Genomic DNA, 19,158 nt, shown 5'->3' with positions numbered 1-19,158 from the left:
ATATGTGGCAGGAAGCACCATGGATTTCTGTTTCTTTTACTCTTATTTACCAACAATTTAAGAAACTCAACTGTTCATCCCTAATGGTGAGAGCAGTATCAAGAGCCGAGGCGGTGCTGATTTTGTACGCTGTTGTGTAATGGGGAGAACTACCAAACTCTTAAGGAATCAGAAGATCTCTCTAAGGCCAGCACGTTATATTACTTATAACTTTGATTGCTAAATTGTCATGAGAAAGGGATTTTGCATAGCAACATCTCTGACCTTACAAGCTTTGTATACGGTGTTATCTTAAGAGAGGTTTATCATAGAGGACAAAGTGCCAAACGTTTTCTAAATCAAATGTACTATTTGCTCATAGAATTTTACTGACTTAAAGAAATTCTCCCATGCAGATAGGATGAAACTCAAAGCACACATCTTTATAAGCATAAGAAAGTAACTTGTCGTTCCTACCTTCTTTAAGAACCGGACTCCATAGGTAAACACATAAAGGTAAAATGTAAATCTCCACCTGTAAAAAGGTAACATGATATTAAATTAGGTTAATTAAATGTATTTCACAACACAGTGCAAAATATATGAATGAGAGCACTAGGCAATCCAGATTTGCTTCCTGCTAGAGAAATGTAAGGTACTGAGCAGTTACAAAAACCAGCTGAAAAAACACATTTTCTACATAACGGGTTAATTTTTTATTCGTAACATTCTTTTCCTTCAGCTAGTTCTTTCATTTCCCCTTGTTTCCCCCAACATTTCCTCTCCACACAGTACCTGAGGGTTTTCTAGCCCAACATCTACACTTCTTTTTGTGATTAAGCACTAAGCTTCCATGAAAGGATGTGGCTTAACAACCTGAGGGTGTACAAAAACAGCCTTAAACCCCGTTCTGGATCAGACACTAAATTCCTCAGTAGCTGCAAGTAAACATTATACTCAAATCACATTTTACATTTGTAAAGCAGAAACTACATCTAGAAAAACTACAATAGTAAATCAGGACAGATGGATTTTGTTAATGTGCATGTAACTCTTTGGTTTCACCTAAATGAGGGCATAAAAAGTGCAAATAAAGATTTTGAACTATATATTAAAATAGTAATCCTGACTCCTCCCAGACGTTTCTGAAAAACGATCAGCTTTGTATATAATTATGCAAATTTTTGCAAATTTCTTTAACACATTATTGGAACTTGAAATTTCTTACAAATTTCTTTAACCTGTTAAGATATCGGAGGCAATATGGCATGGTAGATAAGCTGGCCTTCAAGATAGGAAGACCTGAGTTGAAATCCCACCTCTGATTGCTATTTGGCATATGACTTGAGCTCAGTGCTTAGCAAAGAATCTCGCAGATAGGGGATGCTTTATTTTTTTATTGAAGACCCCTGCGCCCCCTAACCCTGGAGCTCAATACTACTCTCTCTGAGACTAAAAGTTTTAGAGAAGGTGAAGAGATGCCTGTACAGTATTTCATACACTGCCCTAATTCTCTAAGTTTAGAGTTTCATTTGTTTTTGAAAGATCTGTGTTTAAGCTTTGTTATATAAAGACAATACTCTATAAACCACATACAGTGACAGGCCATTTTAATGACTTTCTATACCAATCTTCAGACTTAGTTTGTATAAAATGTTTAAATATTCTAATACATGGGGCTGAGCAGTTTCTCTTCTAGGCAAGGAAGTGGCTACATGATCATTTTATCCATATTAAAGGAACACTACCAGAAAGTCTTTAGAACCTTTTTTTTTTTTAATTCAGTTCACTCTAAAGGTTTCCAAACTTTCCTTTGTGAGGCAGTCCTCTGGGAAATATTTCATCACTGATCATGAGGTAATGCCCAACTTATCTTTTTCATGGGAAAAGCTATTTTTCTTGTGGGAAAGTCAAGAAAACTTTACTACCTTTGTAGTGTATTTTTTCAATGTTATTTAAGTATTTTAAATTCTTTTTTTCCTTTTAGCTACAGTGTAACATAAAATCATAGAATTTTATAGCTAGATGGGACCTTTAGGGTCATCTATTTCAACACTTTTGTTTCAAGGAAACTGAAGCCCAGAAAGTTTAACTGAATAGTCTCCGAGTTGCACAGTTAGAGTATAGACTAGAGCCCAAGTGTTCCAACTTTGAGACTGGTATTTTTTTTTCCATACACAGAACTGCCTCCTTAAAAAAAATCAGCTAAGACCTTTAAACTAAAAACTAACCTGAAATCAGTGCATTTTTTCAAAAAAAATTTAGTCAAACATAATATTTGATATATAACCTGATTTTTATTTTTATAAATTGTTTTTATATATATTTGGAGAAGGTCCCTAAAGGGTTTATGATCCCAAGACTATGCTAGAACTGATTTGTTTTTCTTTCTCAGATTATAGTTCCAATGGATAATTTTAGAAACAATTCCCAAAGAGTAGGAATCCAAAACTACTTTTAAAAATAGAAAGACTATTTAATATTCCCATATCTAAGTTTTTAAGTTCCATACAATAGGATTTCATTTTACATGGCAAATATATTCTAAAACCCTTCGCTTAAATTGAAAATTTGGCAAACCCTATTATTTAATAAGTATTTCTTATACAAACCCTCCTAGGCACTTAACAATTTTGCTTAGCCTTATCAGAGCTACAAGCAGCACTACTCTTGTACTTTGGAGCCATACTAATAACTAAGTAGTGTAAATGTAACAAAGAGAAGGACTACTCTAAAATGGACATGACTTATTACAAAAGCAAGAACTCTGGACAAAGACATGACAGAGGAACTTTTTGGTGCAAAACAATGTAAAGACTCACAATGATATTTCTCAGAGCAAGAATGAGGAGTGTGACTGGGTAAACTTCTGTGAGACCAAGACACCTGGGAAAATGGTGGTGGATTGACTACATAGCTAAAACAATGTATTTTATGTGTTTTCCTGCCTTTATTTTTTTCAATTGCCAATCATACATGCTTGAATTTGGGAGTGTTGAGTTCATGTAAAACAAGGTGCCTCTGTAATGGAAAACCAAACTTAGACTGCAGGCAGAAACATATCAAATGTCTTTTTTCTGAAACCTTATTATTGCTATAGTTTGAACATCCTACGTGGACAGCACTCATTCCACTGTACCACCTAGAACAGGTATCAATTTGCATTAGTAGAAGGTATTTCCTCACCAAGAATTCCCTATTTCCCATAATTATGAAGTCATATGTCTGGTTCCAACCCTTCCCCCCCCCAAATACAACAGAAACAAAACACTCAAAAGACAAGCCATGGTGAATTGAGGGAAATAACTGCCCAGTGTTGTAGAAGAGTTACTAATATGAGCATCAAAGGACTCAAATACTCAAATAAATGTGTGGTTTCATTCATATGAGAGTTCCATCCCGCTAAGGATTTCATTTCCAGGAATTCTGGGGAGGCTGGGAGAATGTGGCTGTAATATGAGTAAAGTCTTTGATGTTTGTATTTCTCTTAAAACCAAATGATTTCTTTGCATTTGAAGTCCAGGCTGCTTTATTTCTGAGAAGACAAGGTAAAAAATGCAGAGTAGAAAGGAAAAACTTTACACTAAGAGTTATCCAGAGGCAAATGCCTCCAGAAGGTATGGATTCCTCTGTAGGACTTCTACTAAGAGCCGGATGATTATCTGTCCAGTATGACATAGGGAGGATTCTTGGTCAGATATTCATTAGATGAGTTGGCCTGGAAGGTCCTTTCCAACTCTGAGACTGTATAATCCTGATCTTGCTAGGTAGTTTCTGATCATTTTTATCTAAAATCCTTTGGAAGCAAGGCAACTATGTAGCAAAGTTTATAGTACTCTAAGCCTGAAGTCTTCTCCCTACAATTAGAGACCTTTTTTGACTTTTCTCTTCACCTGCAAAAATGTCTAGTTATGGCTCCAATAGTAACTCATTTCTTATCAATCATACAATAGAATTGAAATGTCTGCATTTATAACTGCCATTAAAATATTTTACTTCTATGTAATTTAGGAGACCATTTTCCCCAAATCTATAAAATATATAAATAAAAGAAAATTACATGAGTCAAACAGATGAGCGGAGCACATTTTGGAGTTAATTACTCAGAATTTTAGTGTCATGATTCTTTGCTTATGCAAAGCAGCAATCAGTCCTCTAATCACATAGTAGATTAACACCTGTTTTCCACTATACTTATAACTGAATACTCTGAGACAGTATTAACAAAGTCCAATACATGTGGTGCCAAATAGTCAAACCTTGCTATTCTTTTGGTATAAGATCTGAACTCAAGAGAAATCCCAGAAATGCATTGCAGTTTCATTTCTAATTCATTAATTGTGGCTTTAGAACTGGCACCTCTAAGGACAGTAGCAGGCATTTTGAAAAGAGCTCAAAGAGTTATTTTGGTCCACACATTTATTTAAAAACAAGCCAAACAGATCACTAATTCCCTTCTCCCTTTAAGGAATACTTAATGATAGCTGTCACTCTCAGAATTTTTTTTTCTGCATAAGAAAGTACCTAAAGAGAAGGATGGCTCCTCCTCCATTTCCTCCATAATCAAAACGATAAGAAAAAAAGCAACTAGGTTAAAATTGTTTTAATAAACCATATGAACTTTGTCTTCCCCAATAGATTTTAAACTTCTGGAGGGCAAGGGTTTAGCCTTCCACAATTGCACTCGGGACTGTACTATCTACAAGATAGATCTGAGCTTCCCAGGCTTCTTGTAAGGAAGATCTCTCTTTGATTTCCCCAAAGTCTTAAGATGATTTGGATCTCTGGCACAAGATTATAGTACTATCTGAATAATTATTCAGTCTTTTGAATAAATATGAACAAAAAGAGGAGTTATTTTCCTTTAAGTTGAATAATGCTACATCTCAAAGAGTGACCCAATATTGCTGTTCCTATTCTCTGAATCTCAATTTTCTCACCTATAAAATGAAAAGAAGAATAACAACTATACTACCTACTTCATCTGGTGACTATACAGAAAGTATTTTTATTAAATCTGAAAGCACTATATAAAATTGACCTGTGAGTACAGGTATCCCTTCCACGTCATGGGGGTCAAGGGCATGGCATCCATGTGATTTGGAAATTCTTCTTAAAATTTTTGGCACGCTTTTCATACCAAAGAAGAAGTTAGAATTTTTTCTTTTACTTTTATGGGGTGTTTACAGTAAAAATTATATATTTATGGTATTAAAAATATATTGATATCATATAATACTATACATATATTTTTATATTTCTGAGTTTCTAAACTTTTTCTGTGTCATCTGCTAGACTTCAGGTGTCCTCTGAGTCTTCTACAAAATTCACATTTAATTTCTTATGCTGTCCCACAATATGTTGAAAGCATGATGGGGAAAGTCATAATGTGGAAGGGATATCCATATTATATATCAAGGTGTTCCTATAGAAAGTGATCTCTCCCCTGCAAATCATCCACTCTATTCTGGGATTTACATCAAGTCAAGGAAGTCTACAAAAATTATCGAATTATTAAAAAATACTAACTGTCCTTCCAAATATCATTGGTGCAAGAATTCCATGAGAAACTTTGTTATACAGTTACACGTTGACATATTGAATTTTCACCTATAGAAAACTCTGTTTAAAGTCACTGAGGTAATCTAAATCCATTGTCTCCATCTTGTAAATCATTACCAACCATTATCCATATAAAAGGCTTACCTAAACCCTTAGCCTATATCATTTCCCCTATAAAACATGTACCCCAAATCATTAAATGTTGTCGCTGGTCAGCAAGAGGATTTCTGTGTGTCAGTCTGTCAGTTTGGCCCTCCTGTAATCCCAGAATCATTTTTCTCATCCCAGTTCATTGACCCCCAAGTAATTTGTCAAGCAGACCTTGACACCTTCCCACTAAAGTCTTCCTTAAAATGTGGCAAAGGGTTTCTTCCTCAAATGTAATTTCAACTCTAACATTCTATTTGCTAAAAAACATGCCATAGTTCTCAAAATGCTTTTCACTTCTATTTCTGGCAGGGAACTGATCAGGCAAAATGTAGTATTAAAGTGTTCTATGGAAGCTAAAAGCTGTTTTACTGAATTAGGAAGGATATTACCCTCAATGGGCACAAGAATAGTTTTCCATAATCTTCCTGTTCCCCTGTGGAGATGTGCTCAGGGCAACCAGGTAGGGGAATCTTGCAGAATGTTAGATGTTATCATGTCTGAGAAGCACAAGAGGCTCCAGAAGTCCCTCCCTATCAGATCATGCTTAATAGGACTCTCTACTTTAGTTCAGCTCTCTGAGGAAAATTCTTCACTGGATAATGCTAGTTACCCCATGTTTATTGCCTAATGAAGCCATAGCCCAACAACTTGTAAACCATCAAAAGGTTCCTTGGATAACAAAATTCTACAACAGCTATTCCTTATATAAGGTATATAGAACCTTAAATTGTGTGTGCCTTTTACTCTAGCCAAACATCTATTCACTTAATGGTCCTTGCAAACCTATTTCAGTCTCATTAAACTTGGGAAGCTTGATGAACTCATCCAACAGAAAATATCCCTCTCATTTCCAAATATGTCTCTTTCTATACCTAAATTAAAATCAAGCTTTCTCCTTGGTAAGGTAGATGCCATTCCAAACACACTGGTGTTCGTCTGTATTAAAACTCTTACCTTTATGAAAATAAGCAGGCACTTGTTGCTGTTTTGTTGTTTTTCATTCATGTCCAATACTTTGTGATCACATTCGAGGTTTTCTTGGCAAAGACAGTAGAATGGCTTGCCATTTCCTTCTCCGGTTATTTTTATAGATGCGAAAACTGAGGCAGACAGGGCACATGACTTGCCCAGGGTCACTAAGCTAGTATCTGAGACCAGATATGAAGTCAGGAAGATGAGTCTGCCTCTCGGTCTGGCACTCTAATCAACTGTGCTACCTAACAGCCCCAAACAGACATATCTCGGTTTGAAAGTATAACATTTTTAGTCCTATATATGTCATCTTGGAATGTAAGTCAACTGAAGACAGTATCATTTCTATTTGGTCCAAAATTTCCTAAGGCTCATTACACGTATTACAATGTCATAAACATTTTAGAGACTCGATACATTTACTAATCAATGGACAGGAGAGAAAGTTGAATGTTCAAGGGAGTGCACAATGAATATAAATGTAAATACTCCCTACAGGTAGCTTAAACTGAGATTAAAGGCAATGAGCAATATTACACTTTAGGAGACAAATGATGAAATACACATCATTTACAACAGTAGGAGTAGGGACTCTGTATCAGAATATTGAATATTTTCTCAGATATGATCTCTGTATTATTTGGTTAGCTTATTAACTCTATTTGTTATAAGGGAGGGTACAAAATGGGCATACTGTGAAAAGTGTCAAAAAACTAATAAAAAATATATGTGTATATAGATGCATACATATATCCATGATATTTTCAAAGCAATTCCAACAATTTGAATTGGTAAAAGGAGGGAAAAGAATAAGGAATATAAGGGGATTGCGAGTACTCTATTTTGACAGGTCATAAATTCATGATGGAGAGTAATATGAGATAAGTCTAGAAAGCCAGGATGGCACCAGACCATGGCAGGCCTTAGATGCCAGGCTGAGGATGTAGAATCTTATATTTAATGCTTCAAAGCTAGTCTCATCTTGTGAACATGAATATGGCCCTTCAGTTGTTTTTCATTCACAAATCCTACCAAAGTCACTGGACACTGCAGAATTGTGTAAACACTGCAGACAAGTATTTCTTCAGTGCTCCCCAGGCTTCTGGCCAAAGTATTTTCCTTCAAAGATTAGTTTTCTTTAAATTTAGGAAAGCATATTTTTTTAAGTTACAGATGGGATACAGTCTCAGCTGACCAACTTGTTGGTTGAGTCTAAGATCATTTTTTAAAGATAGAGCATCATTTTAAGGCCAGCGTCTCTTCTTTCAGGTTGTTATTAGTATGACCTGGCACAATAAAGATGCTCATCTACCAGAGAAAACCATAATGTCTCTATTTTATAGACACAGATTTGGGTAAGAACCTAGATTTCTTAAAGAATGAAATGAGAGATCATTTTCCTTCTTTGAAATTCTGATATCAACTCCAAATTGCCAGTATAGCTTTCATACTTTCATTAGTTTAGAAAACCAAACAAATACAGTATGCATGGGAATGAGATAGTGATAAAAATTGAGGGCCAGTCATCCAGACTTTCTGATAAAAATGTATTATGTAATCTCAGGTCAATTTTTTAAACAAAAAGAAGTTTAGCTAACCCATCTCCTATTCACCAGCCTCAGTGAACTATTTTAAAGGCTATTCAGCTTGAAGTTAATTTCACTCATTTTCCTTTTCATCCACAAAGCTAAAGGCATTTAATAGGTTTGATCTTGACAGACTCATCTTTCTTCAACCTTCAGCAATTTCTCACTGCATCCATCTCATGACACAGAAAATGAAAGTTTTGGATGAGATGATGACTAAATTCTTCTTCAACTCTAAATCTATAATACTATCTAGGAGTAACACAATATAATGTCCTTACATAGTTTCTCCAAAACTATTTCAACTAGACAATAAGGAAGTCCTAAAGCTTCCTGGAGAGGGAAATAGCATGGTTAGACTTGTACTTTAGGAATATCAATGCAATAGCTAAGTGATAAATAAACCGAAAAGGAAATAGACTGATGATAGGAAGACTAAGGGCTCTTGAAATGGAGAAGACAGGTATAAAAGTTGTTGTAGAGGTGATATCAATCAATAAATATTTAAATCAATGAAATATTTATTAATCACCTACTATGTGCCAGGTACTGTGCTTAAACACTGGAATGTTGCCAAGAATCAGCAACTGAAAACTATAAAATGAGGGGGTGTCCATTTACTGGGGAATGACTGACTAAATTGTGGTATATGATGGTAATGGAATATTATTATGCTGAAAGGGATAAAGAAATTGAGGAATTCCATGTAAACTCAGAAGACCTCCAGGAATTGATGCAGAGAGAAGGAACAGAACCAAGAGAACATTGTACCCAGAGACTGATACATTATGGTACAATTTAATGTAATGGACTTTTCTGCCACTAGCAATACAATGACCCAGGACAATCCAGAGGAACTTGAGAATAAGAATGCTATTCACATGCAGAGAAAGAGCTGTGGAACCAGAAATGCATTAGAAAAATATATGATCATGCGATAGGGATGGGATTAGGATTTTGATGTTAAAGAATTACTCTACTGCAAATATGAATAACATAGAAATAGGTTTTGAACAATGATATATGTATAACCCAGTGGAATTGCTTGTCGGCTATGGGAGGAGGAGGAGGGGAGATAATGAAATGTAACAATGGAAAAATTATTCTAAATAATAAATAAAAAAAGAATGAGCAACTTATTGGGTATGGAGGTTGAGAAGGAGGAGTTAAAGATGACTCTAAGGATGACAGGAATCAGGATACTGGCATTTTAAATAAAAATGAGAAATTTAGAGGATGAGTAAATTTTGGAGAAAATATAATAAGTTCTATCATGGACATATTGAGTGTAAGATAGATATCTACAGGACACATCCAGGGGAAGGTATCAAGCAAACAGCTGACAACACACTAAAATTCAGGACAGAAATAAAGGGTGAATGCTTATAGATTTAGGAGCCATCTATAGAGATTATAATTAAGTTCTCCATAGCTGATAGGATTATCAAAGGAAATAGAAGAGACAGAAAAGAGCACTGATCTGATCCTAAAACAGAAACCTGGAGTATATACATACTTAGTTGGGCCAAGGGGATATTTCTGTTTTGTCTTTTCTTTCTTATATCCTATTCAAAATTTTATTCATTATATTTTCCTCTTCTTTCAACATCATGGTTTCTTACTAAAGCTCTTCCATATTCATATTTTCTTCCTAGATTTTTTTTTCTAAACCCTTACCTTGCAGCTTAGAATCTATACTAAGTATCAGTTCCAAGGCAGAACAAAAGTAAAGATGAGACAATTGGTGTTAAGTGGTTTGCCAGGTCACACAGCTTAGGCAGTGTCTGAGGTCAATTTGGAATCCAGAATCTCCCATCTCCAGGCTTAGCTCTCTATCCACTGAGCCACCTAGCTACCCCCTTCCTATGTGTTTTGAGGTAGTTCAGTTGGATAGAATATTGAGTGAACTTGAAATCAGGAAGCCCTACCTAACGTCAACTCTTGCCTTAAACTCTCATTAGTTGTGGGATTCTGGGCAAATTACTTAACCACTTTTGGTCTTGGTTTACTCTTTTGTTGTAACAGAGGTTAAAAATAAGACCTACCTCACAGGATTATTGTCTATATCAAATGAAAAATATATGTAAAATGCTTCATAAACTTTAAGAGATTATATAAATGCTAGAATGCTAGTCATTAATATTACTATAATCCATGACATTCTCTTCCTTCTATAAGCTACGTTTCTCTTAATGCAATCCAAGAGACATTTAATTTCTTTGACTATGACATAACTTTGCTGGGTCATTTCAACTTATACTAATTCAGGTTGATTCAAGAAGTACTTATTTGCTGTATAGAAGGTTCTATATACGAAATCTCCTAAGGTTGTTTTTGTTCGTTTTCATATAAACTGCTTTTTTTTAGCCACATTTCTCCCCACCTTGCCCTTGTATAATAGACTACTTTGAACCCAAAGCACAATATTACATATTTATCAGTAATAAATTTCTTTTAGTTAGCTTGAACCCACTGATCTAGTGTGTCAAGATATATGTGTCAAGATATATCCAGTTTATCAGTGACCCTTCCCAGCTTCACATCCTCAACAAATTTTGGAAGCATGACATCTGTGCTTTTATTTAAGTCACTGATAAAATATTTGAACATAATAGTGTTAAAGACAGAGGCATTCTAACAGAGATCCCTCTCCAGTCTGATATCACTTAACCAAAACTCTTTGGGTCCAGAAGTTTAGCCATCAAGACATCCTTTTACTACTCTACAGGCAGGTCTAATTCCATAATGATATACATATATGTACATACATATATGTATATCTATATAGTATCTACTATATGTCTGGCATTTTGTTGGGTCCTGAGGGAAACACATATAAATTTCAGGAAATACAAGGAAAAGAAAAAAAAAACAAGAAGAACAAAAAGAGTTTGCATTATTATCAGGAAAAGAAAGCTCCCACATGTAAAACGCTTCAAGAACACTATTCTCTAAGGTCTTGCCAAAATGTGCATTAAGAGTCGAGAAAGAGAAGAGTAGCCCATAATTTCTGTAAGATAACCTCCAATGATTACATAATCACACCTGCAAGTTCTTTCATTACCCTAAAATGTGACTGAAATCCTGCCTGTCCTTCAGCCAGCTCCAGAGTAATCTCTTTTCTGAAACACATCTTTCAAGAGGTCTTTTTAGCATTCTCGGCGTCTCTTAGATTTTATTTAATAATCTTTTTAATATACATTTATTTCCCCTACTAACCTATGAGCTCCATAAGGATAGGAGTGATATAATTCTAAAGTTTTTTATAATCCCCAACACCAAACAGAGTGCTATGTACAGAATAGGTAGGGAGAAGGGAAGAGAATATGACTTTTTTTTAAAAAAGGGAATAAAACTGACTATATTTCTTATATTTACTAAATATGATTATAATATTATATGACATTATTGTAGCTAATTAATAATTCATAATATGCAATATTATTATAAGTATAATTTGTACCAAATCATAATAATATATCATTAACCTATTATATATTGTGCCAGGCACTGCACTAAGTACCCTTTACAAATATTATCTCATTTGTTCCTCACAGCAATCCTGAAAGATTGATGCTATTATTATCCCTATTTTATATTTGAGTTAAAGAGAAAAAGAGAAAAGGCAAAGTGAAACTATTTGACTTGCCCAAGATTACAGAGCCAGAAGCTGTTTTAACTCAGGTCTTCCTAACTAACTTTCTATCTACTATGCTAACAGCTGCAACAGTTGCAGCATATATTAATGATTCATTTCTGAGTACTGTGGTTTCTTGAACAAAAAAGGCACACGATAAATATTTGCTGAATTCACACCTAGACTATTGTAATGGCTAGTTGATTAAATTCTCTGCCAGAAGTCTCTTCTAATTTCAATCCATCCTACACAAATCTGTCAAAATAATCTTAAAGAGCAGGTTTGATTAGGTCACTCCCCTATTCAATAAACTCCAGTGGCTCCCTATCACTTCTAGAGTCAAATATAAAATCCTCTATTTGCATCTGGAAGGGCTTCATCATCTGTTCCTTCCCACCTTCCCAGTCTTCTTACACCTTACACTCAAACCACTACACATATAGAGACCCAATGACTCTGGCCTCCATACTGTTTCTCTCATGAGACACTCTATCTTCTGACCCTTGGATTTTCACTGTCTGTCCTCCATACATGGAATTCTCTCCCACACTTCCTTCAAGTCTTAGCTAAAATATCCCATCTTTCCAATGAATCCTTTCTTGATTCCTCTTAATTCTAGTGCCTTCTTTCTATTAATTATCTCTAATTTATTCCACATGTAGCTTGTTTATACATAGTATATAAAGAAGCAGCTAAATGGCACAGTGGACAGAGCACTGCACCTGGAGTCCAGAAGACCTGAGTTCAAATCCAGCCTCAGACACTTATTAGCTTCATGACCTTTGGCTAATCATTTGACTTGTTTGCATCAGTTTTTTCAACTGTAAAATGGGGATAATAATGGCACCTACCATTGCTGTGAAAATAAAATGTGATTTTTGTAAAGTGTTTAGCACAGTGTCTGGCACATAGTAGCTGCTATTCAGATGCTATATATTATTATCATTATTATTATGACAGTTGTTTGTATGTTGTCTCTTCCATTAGACTATGAGCTCTTTGAGAAGATAGACTATCTTTTATATTTCTTTGTTGTCTTGGTGCTTAGAACAGTGCCTGTCAGTGTATATTAATAAATATTCACTGAAAATTATCTAGTGCCTTCATTTGTTTATCAATTAAAAAAACTTGTATGTCTATCCATGAAACAATTTTTATATCTTTTTTAACAGAAAAAGAGAACATTTCTTCTTCCCCAACTGAAAGGCACAAAGCCTATTTCTTTTATTTTATTAATAAGTGAACATGGTGAAGATCCTCAAAACTGCACATTCTAAGGACAGGACTTTAACTAGTTATCCAGAGAAAGGCTAGAGGTCTGGGTAAGATTTTGTTCCTTATTTTCTACCTTTACCTGAGTGATTTTAGTGTATAATAAAACAATTTCTTGTTTATAAAGATAACCAGTGATCTCTTTTTCCACCAAAGGTCCAAAGACCTTTCTTCAATCATTTTCTCTTTGACCTCACTTATAGGCTGGTAGTGCTGAACAGCTTGGTGTCCCTACACAATCCTCTCCTTTCACTTCTTAAACATTCCATTCTCTTGCTTTCCTATTGCTATAATAATTTATTCTGTCTCCTTGAATAACTCCTCTTCTTTTACTATAATTAATGTCCCCATAAGTTCTGTCCTCATTCTTCTTTCCTTCTCCCACAAGGCTTTCTCCCTTGGTAATTTCCTTTACTGATAAGACTTCTACTCTGACCAGGTGTTGATTTGACTGGCACATTCAATGCAAATGGTTAAACAAATTCTTGTATTATAATGATGAATCTTTAAGTTAGGTTTCGTGATTAGAAAAAGATATGCAATGCTTGGGCTTACATGGTGTTCAAATGTACAAAGTTTTAGTTAATACAAAAGGGAGAATATTGGATGTCTTTCTATTAACATTTATGACCTTAACATTTGGTTGACTTCTGATTTTCCCTTAGGATATAGATTTGAAAATTTATTTAATATTTAACATTTCAGAACCACTTGGGACTGTTACTACATTAAATCTACATATTCTATACATAGCTCCAAAAATATTGAGAGGAAAATTTAGTATGGATGAAAAGGGGAAAATTCATTAATGTATTTCCATGGCAATGTGGCATCATAAATAATTCAAGGTGTATGGGTAATTAGATTACTGGAGATATACAGATGAATGAGGGTGGTGTGTATTTCCTCCTCGATTTTAAGCCTCTGATATCTTGAATATTATTATTAAGTCACAAGCATTTCTTAAGTGCTTGCCATCTAATCATTCCAATTCAATGCACGAACTCCAGAATCATCATGAAGTATACTTCAGTTCACGGTCTCTCAAAAATCAGGAATATAACAAGGTCTAACATCTGGGAGGTAGACACAAGATTTTTTTTTTTACTTTTCCAGCCTATGTTCTTTGCATGTGGCAGAAATGAGAGCTAAATAAGCAAGAATTTTCAGAAACTCAGTCACAATATCCTGAGGATCAATCAGTGCTGACTTTGTAACCGGTTTGCAGCAATCACTAACAGAAATAAAGGGAAGAATAGACAATGCAACTTAGTCCAGGAGTAAGAACTATTCCACTGTGCAATGATGTGGATGTGAAGTTGGTTAATCGATTAGTTTGAAAGGGAATTATTGTCTGTTCCAACGAAGTTTGTTCTGCACACACTATTTTTTTCAAAATTTCTACACAACAACCTATAAATGTAATCACCAATGTGCTATGCCATTAGGAGTGAGGATCTGTATTCTTTGGTCTCTCCAATTCTGATATGGAAATCTTGTTACTATGACAACTAAGATCACCCTATGATCATTGCATCGCTATTAATCATATCTGGTCCCCACTGCTCTTGGCTCTGGGTACACCCCTAACATCCTTGCCTACAATATGCCACCCACTCTAATCCTCCCCTCAATCATTCCTTCCTCCCTTCAAAGTCCTAATCCTTTCCGCATATTTCACTGGCTAGTGCCCATCAATTGCTATAAGAAACAATAACTCATGTTTTTGTAATGATTTAAAGCATTTTCCCCATAAACAGCCTGATGGACAAATGTGTAAGTATTATGCTCATTTTACAGAGCAGGAAACTGAGGCTTAGACAGCTTTAAATGCCTTTCCAAGGATCAAACAGCTAAAAAGTATTATTATGCCAGGATTTAAAAAAAAAACAGACTTCTCCTGTCTCCTAATTCAGTGTTCTTTCTTATAATATCAAATTAGGTGGCTGTAACACTTAGCTTGGTAATGGAACTAGAAATTTGTTCTAGAAGGAAGGGGATGTCTTCTTTATTCTCTGGAGAATTGCTGAGGTTCATACTCATAAATTACACCTGTGAAATAATGGGTCAAAATTCTGAAGCTCCCTCCTTTTTCTCTAATTGCTCCAAAAGCACTTTATTTTTTTAAACCCTTACGTTCTACCTTAGAATGATGTTAAGTATTGATTACAAAGCAGAAGAGTGGTACAAGTTAGGCAATTTGGGTTAAGCAACTTGCCCAGGGTTTCACAATTAGGAAGTATCTGTGGTCATATTTGAATCTAAGACCTTCCATTTCCAGACCTGGCGCTCTAATCACTGAGCCATCTAGCTGCCTCCAAAGTCCTCTATTTTCCAAGTGAATTTACTTTCAAGAACTCACTATCCAAACTACTCCATATTTCTGTATTTGAAATAACTAAGAGCAGATAATACCTAAGACCAGTGAAAAAGGAAATGGACTGTTACTGTTAAAAGAAATGAACCCTTATTTGCTCACATAGCTCAACCATCAATGAGATCTGTCAGCAGTCAGCCTTCATCCTTTTCTCACTTTAGTCATTTAGGGAAGGAGAGGGTAAGAGAGAGGACAGGGAAATGAAAGGTGAAGGGAGGGAGTGAGAAGGGGAAGGAAGTAGAAATGGACAGGAGTAGAGAGAGGAGGAGATGGGAGAGGACAGAGTAGTACTTTATGTAACCTGGATTGCTTATTCAGCTTGGTTAGTGCTACTTGGGAAGCTTTTTTTTTTCTGTTTTGGAGGAAAATTCACTGAATTGCTCAATCCTAAAATTGTAATGAAAATAATACTCTTTATGTGGAGCAAAAAGATGTGCCTACATTTCATGTTTTCTTTTTTAGTTTTTTTCAAGAGAGGTATAATAGGAAAGATAGGAGTTTAGAGTCTGAAGACCTATAATCACTAATAGCCTCTGACATTTTCTAGTTCTGTAACTGCCAGCAAGTCATTTTAAGTAACCAAACCTCAGTTTTTTCACCTCTAAAACGGGATAAGAATACTTACAGTGACTAATAACAAATTTGGTTACAAAAATTTTTGAGTGATTGATTGAAGCAGCTAAGAGAAAAATAAGAAAGCAGTCAAATCTTAGGTCATAATGTTTAATAGGAAGATATCAAATACTCTCCAAATGTGTTACCTGCAGCTTTGCACATTTTAATATAAAAAGTTATATGTCTTTTTCTTTCCAAATTACCTAATCTATGTAAAAGAATGACCATACTAATACAGTGGTTTGTCTACTCATTTGTCTTCCTGTGCCAGTTTATATCAACAACTGGGAAGAGATAATAGTTGAAGCTATGAGAATGGACGTGAGTGCTAAGGGGAGAAGACAGGAAGCCTGATGAGGAACTTAAGGGCACATCAACATAAATGGTAGCAGAATCAGCCAAAAAGCATTTACTAGTGTCCTCTATGTGCCCATCACTGTGCAAGATTTGGAGCATAAAGGAAAAGAAGAGAACTGCCTCTCCTCTCAAGACATTCTATTAAGAAGAAGGTTAGAGAAGGATGAAAAGAATGAATGCAAAAATTATAAATAATAATATGTATAAAAAATAAGACAAAAGTGAGCCTATCATAAGAAAAACCAAAATCGAGGAGGCTCCATAATGAGGAGGGCTTGGTACCAAAGCCTATAGAGTAGCCAAGAAGTATAAAGACTGAAGAAAAAGAGTTAAAAATTGCCATACATTTAAAAAATTTTTGATTCTTTAATTTATATTTTTATTTCTAATTAATTCTAAACTTAATGACCATCAACAAAACCACAAGCAAATTTATGAAAGGCATGAAAATCTCACCCCAAGCTCCTGTGTTGAATGAACAAATACACTTTGCTTGCACAATTTTGAGCATCTTCACCAAGCTCGTGGAGGTCAGCAGATAGGATTGTTTGTATTGATAGAGAAATGAAGGTATCTAATAATGAACAATTTAATTCAGCTCAACAAATATTTATTAAATGCTTACAAGGAATACTGCCAGGTGTTTAGGGAGATACAATCAAGGTGAGGGCCATCTCCAACATTTGTGCCACGAGGCTATGGTATAGGCTCAGGCCCTGATGAGACTAGGGGAGACACAGAAGGAAATCTGAGAACCTGTCTTCAAGACAAACATGCTTCCTCTTCGCCTGCTTAGATGATTAGACCACAAAGCTAAACCTGAACCATCAACTACCTCTTCCCTGTGAAGTTTTTGTCAGTGCCTTGGAGTGAGATGAGAAGGTAAGCAAGAATTGGTTAGATGAGGCTGTTGTTGTCAGGTAAGGGTAGAAAAATTCATCCACAACAGATGGACAGTGCATAAGGTTGCCATGGGAATAAGACAAAGATATAAACTGTAGAGCGAAGGCACAAATAGATGAATCTCCAATGGAAAAAAGTGGAGAGAAATCACTGCTTCAGGGGATGGAAGAGGACAGGGAAACATTAGAGGAAAGAGACTGATAGAAGAGGTCAGCTTGGGATAGGGATTCAGAGGAAAAATCTCTCAGAAAATACTATCAGTACTCTTTAAATTATATAGCATGGGACTGAGAGCCCTTCCAGTCCTTCCTTACTTATGATTCTATATAGTAACAAAACTCTAGTAGTGAGGAAGTTGGGAAGCAGCTACATTGCGGCTCTATTGGCTCCAACAGAAACAATATTGGAATGAAGTGGGGTTGTAGTGCAAGGGAAAGATGAGGTAAAGGGGGCCATCAATGGCAGAAGGAGAATGGCAACAGTTTCTATTTATATGTACAGATTATTTGTGAATTTAATGTTTTCAAGTTTAATTAGATTTAATATTTATGTTATTAGTTTTATGTGTTATGTTTCATAAGTTATGAGTATTATAAAGTTTATAAATTATAAGTGATATTTATAACTTATGAATCACTCATATTTTAGAAAAATTTGCAGACAAATGGAATTTTAACATCAATTGATGAATTATTATGAATATATTATATGTTTATATTTCCTTAACTTTGCAATTAAAATAAATAGTACATTTTTTACATTTAAAAAAGTCTCTATATAAAAAGCAAGATTTACCAGACCCAATCTCAAAAATTAGGAGATGTTTATTCAAATTATAAAAAGATTCTGAACCTAACCAAATATTTAATCATGGAGCTTCTTTAGGGGAAAGTACAAAATTAAGCACTATCCATCATAAATTAACTTATTGAGGTGGGCATGAAGAGAGGAGAGATATGAAGAGAGAAATGTTAAATTAAATTATTAGATTATTCTAAAAACTAATCATCAGTTAGAAATGAGGACAAAAATTATCTGACGATACAAATCTATTTTTAAAACACATTCAAATTATTGCATTTACAACAGTTAAATTCTACTCACAACTTCTCTGGGACATGTTTTATCTAAATTAGGGTACAACTCCACAAATGTTCACCAAATTAGTGCTGAAAAATATCAGGTATGGCCTCATCTTTCTCCTTAAATCACCTAAAACCATTTCGTACTTAATGACTAATGTAAAAATCACATTGACTCTTTTGCAGCACTATGTGCTTTGGGGTGACATTGCCAGGAAAAGCTTTTTCCTGGAATTTTAAAGGCTAATTCATTTTAAATTCCAGGTAGACTCCCTGGAGGATCATTGCCTAGAAACCAGGGGAATAGAAGACTGATAGAGGATTAAGTGATTCTTTGTCTAAGACTGACTGTTTCACTGGTTTCTATTGGCTAGTGAGGATCAAAGAGAAGTGCCACCTTGATTAATAAGAACCAGTAGGTACTAATTGTCTTCTACATCTATCTATGACACAGGACCTCAGAATTCAAAGAGACTTCAGAGATTGTCCAAATCATACATTAACAATATTCCCTTCTACAACAGGATCAATAAGCAGTCAGTTTGTGCTTGAAGATCTCCAACATGGGTTAATCCACAACCCCAGGAGAATAGATTGTTCCATTGTGGGATAGCTCTTTTAGAAAGTTTCTAAAAACTGAAAGATTCTGAAATCTATCAAAGACTT

General features: G+C 35.0%; 1 protein-coding gene across 2 annotated transcripts in view; it reads right to left on the bottom strand.

Moving 5' to 3' along the window:
* CERS6 (ceramide synthase 6) overlaps positions 1-19,158 on the bottom strand; it is a 323,332-nt gene that overhangs the window by 192,322 nt on the left and 111,852 nt on the right. For both annotated transcript variants that reach the window (XM_001375375.5, XM_007494319.3), the window contains exon 4: positions 457-514. In XM_001375375.5, coding sequence (XP_001375412.2) covers positions 457-514 — 58 coding nt within the window. The remainder of the gene's footprint in view (positions 1-456; positions 515-19,158) is intronic.

This window comes from Monodelphis domestica, chromosome 4, assembly GCF_027887165.1.
Source record: "Monodelphis domestica isolate mMonDom1 chromosome 4, mMonDom1.pri, whole genome shotgun sequence".
Classification (NCBI taxonomy): domain Eukaryota; kingdom Metazoa; phylum Chordata; class Mammalia; order Didelphimorphia; family Didelphidae; genus Monodelphis; species Monodelphis domestica.
The sequence above is the reverse complement of the archived record's forward strand: the minus strand, read 5'-3'. Positions and strand labels throughout refer to the sequence as shown.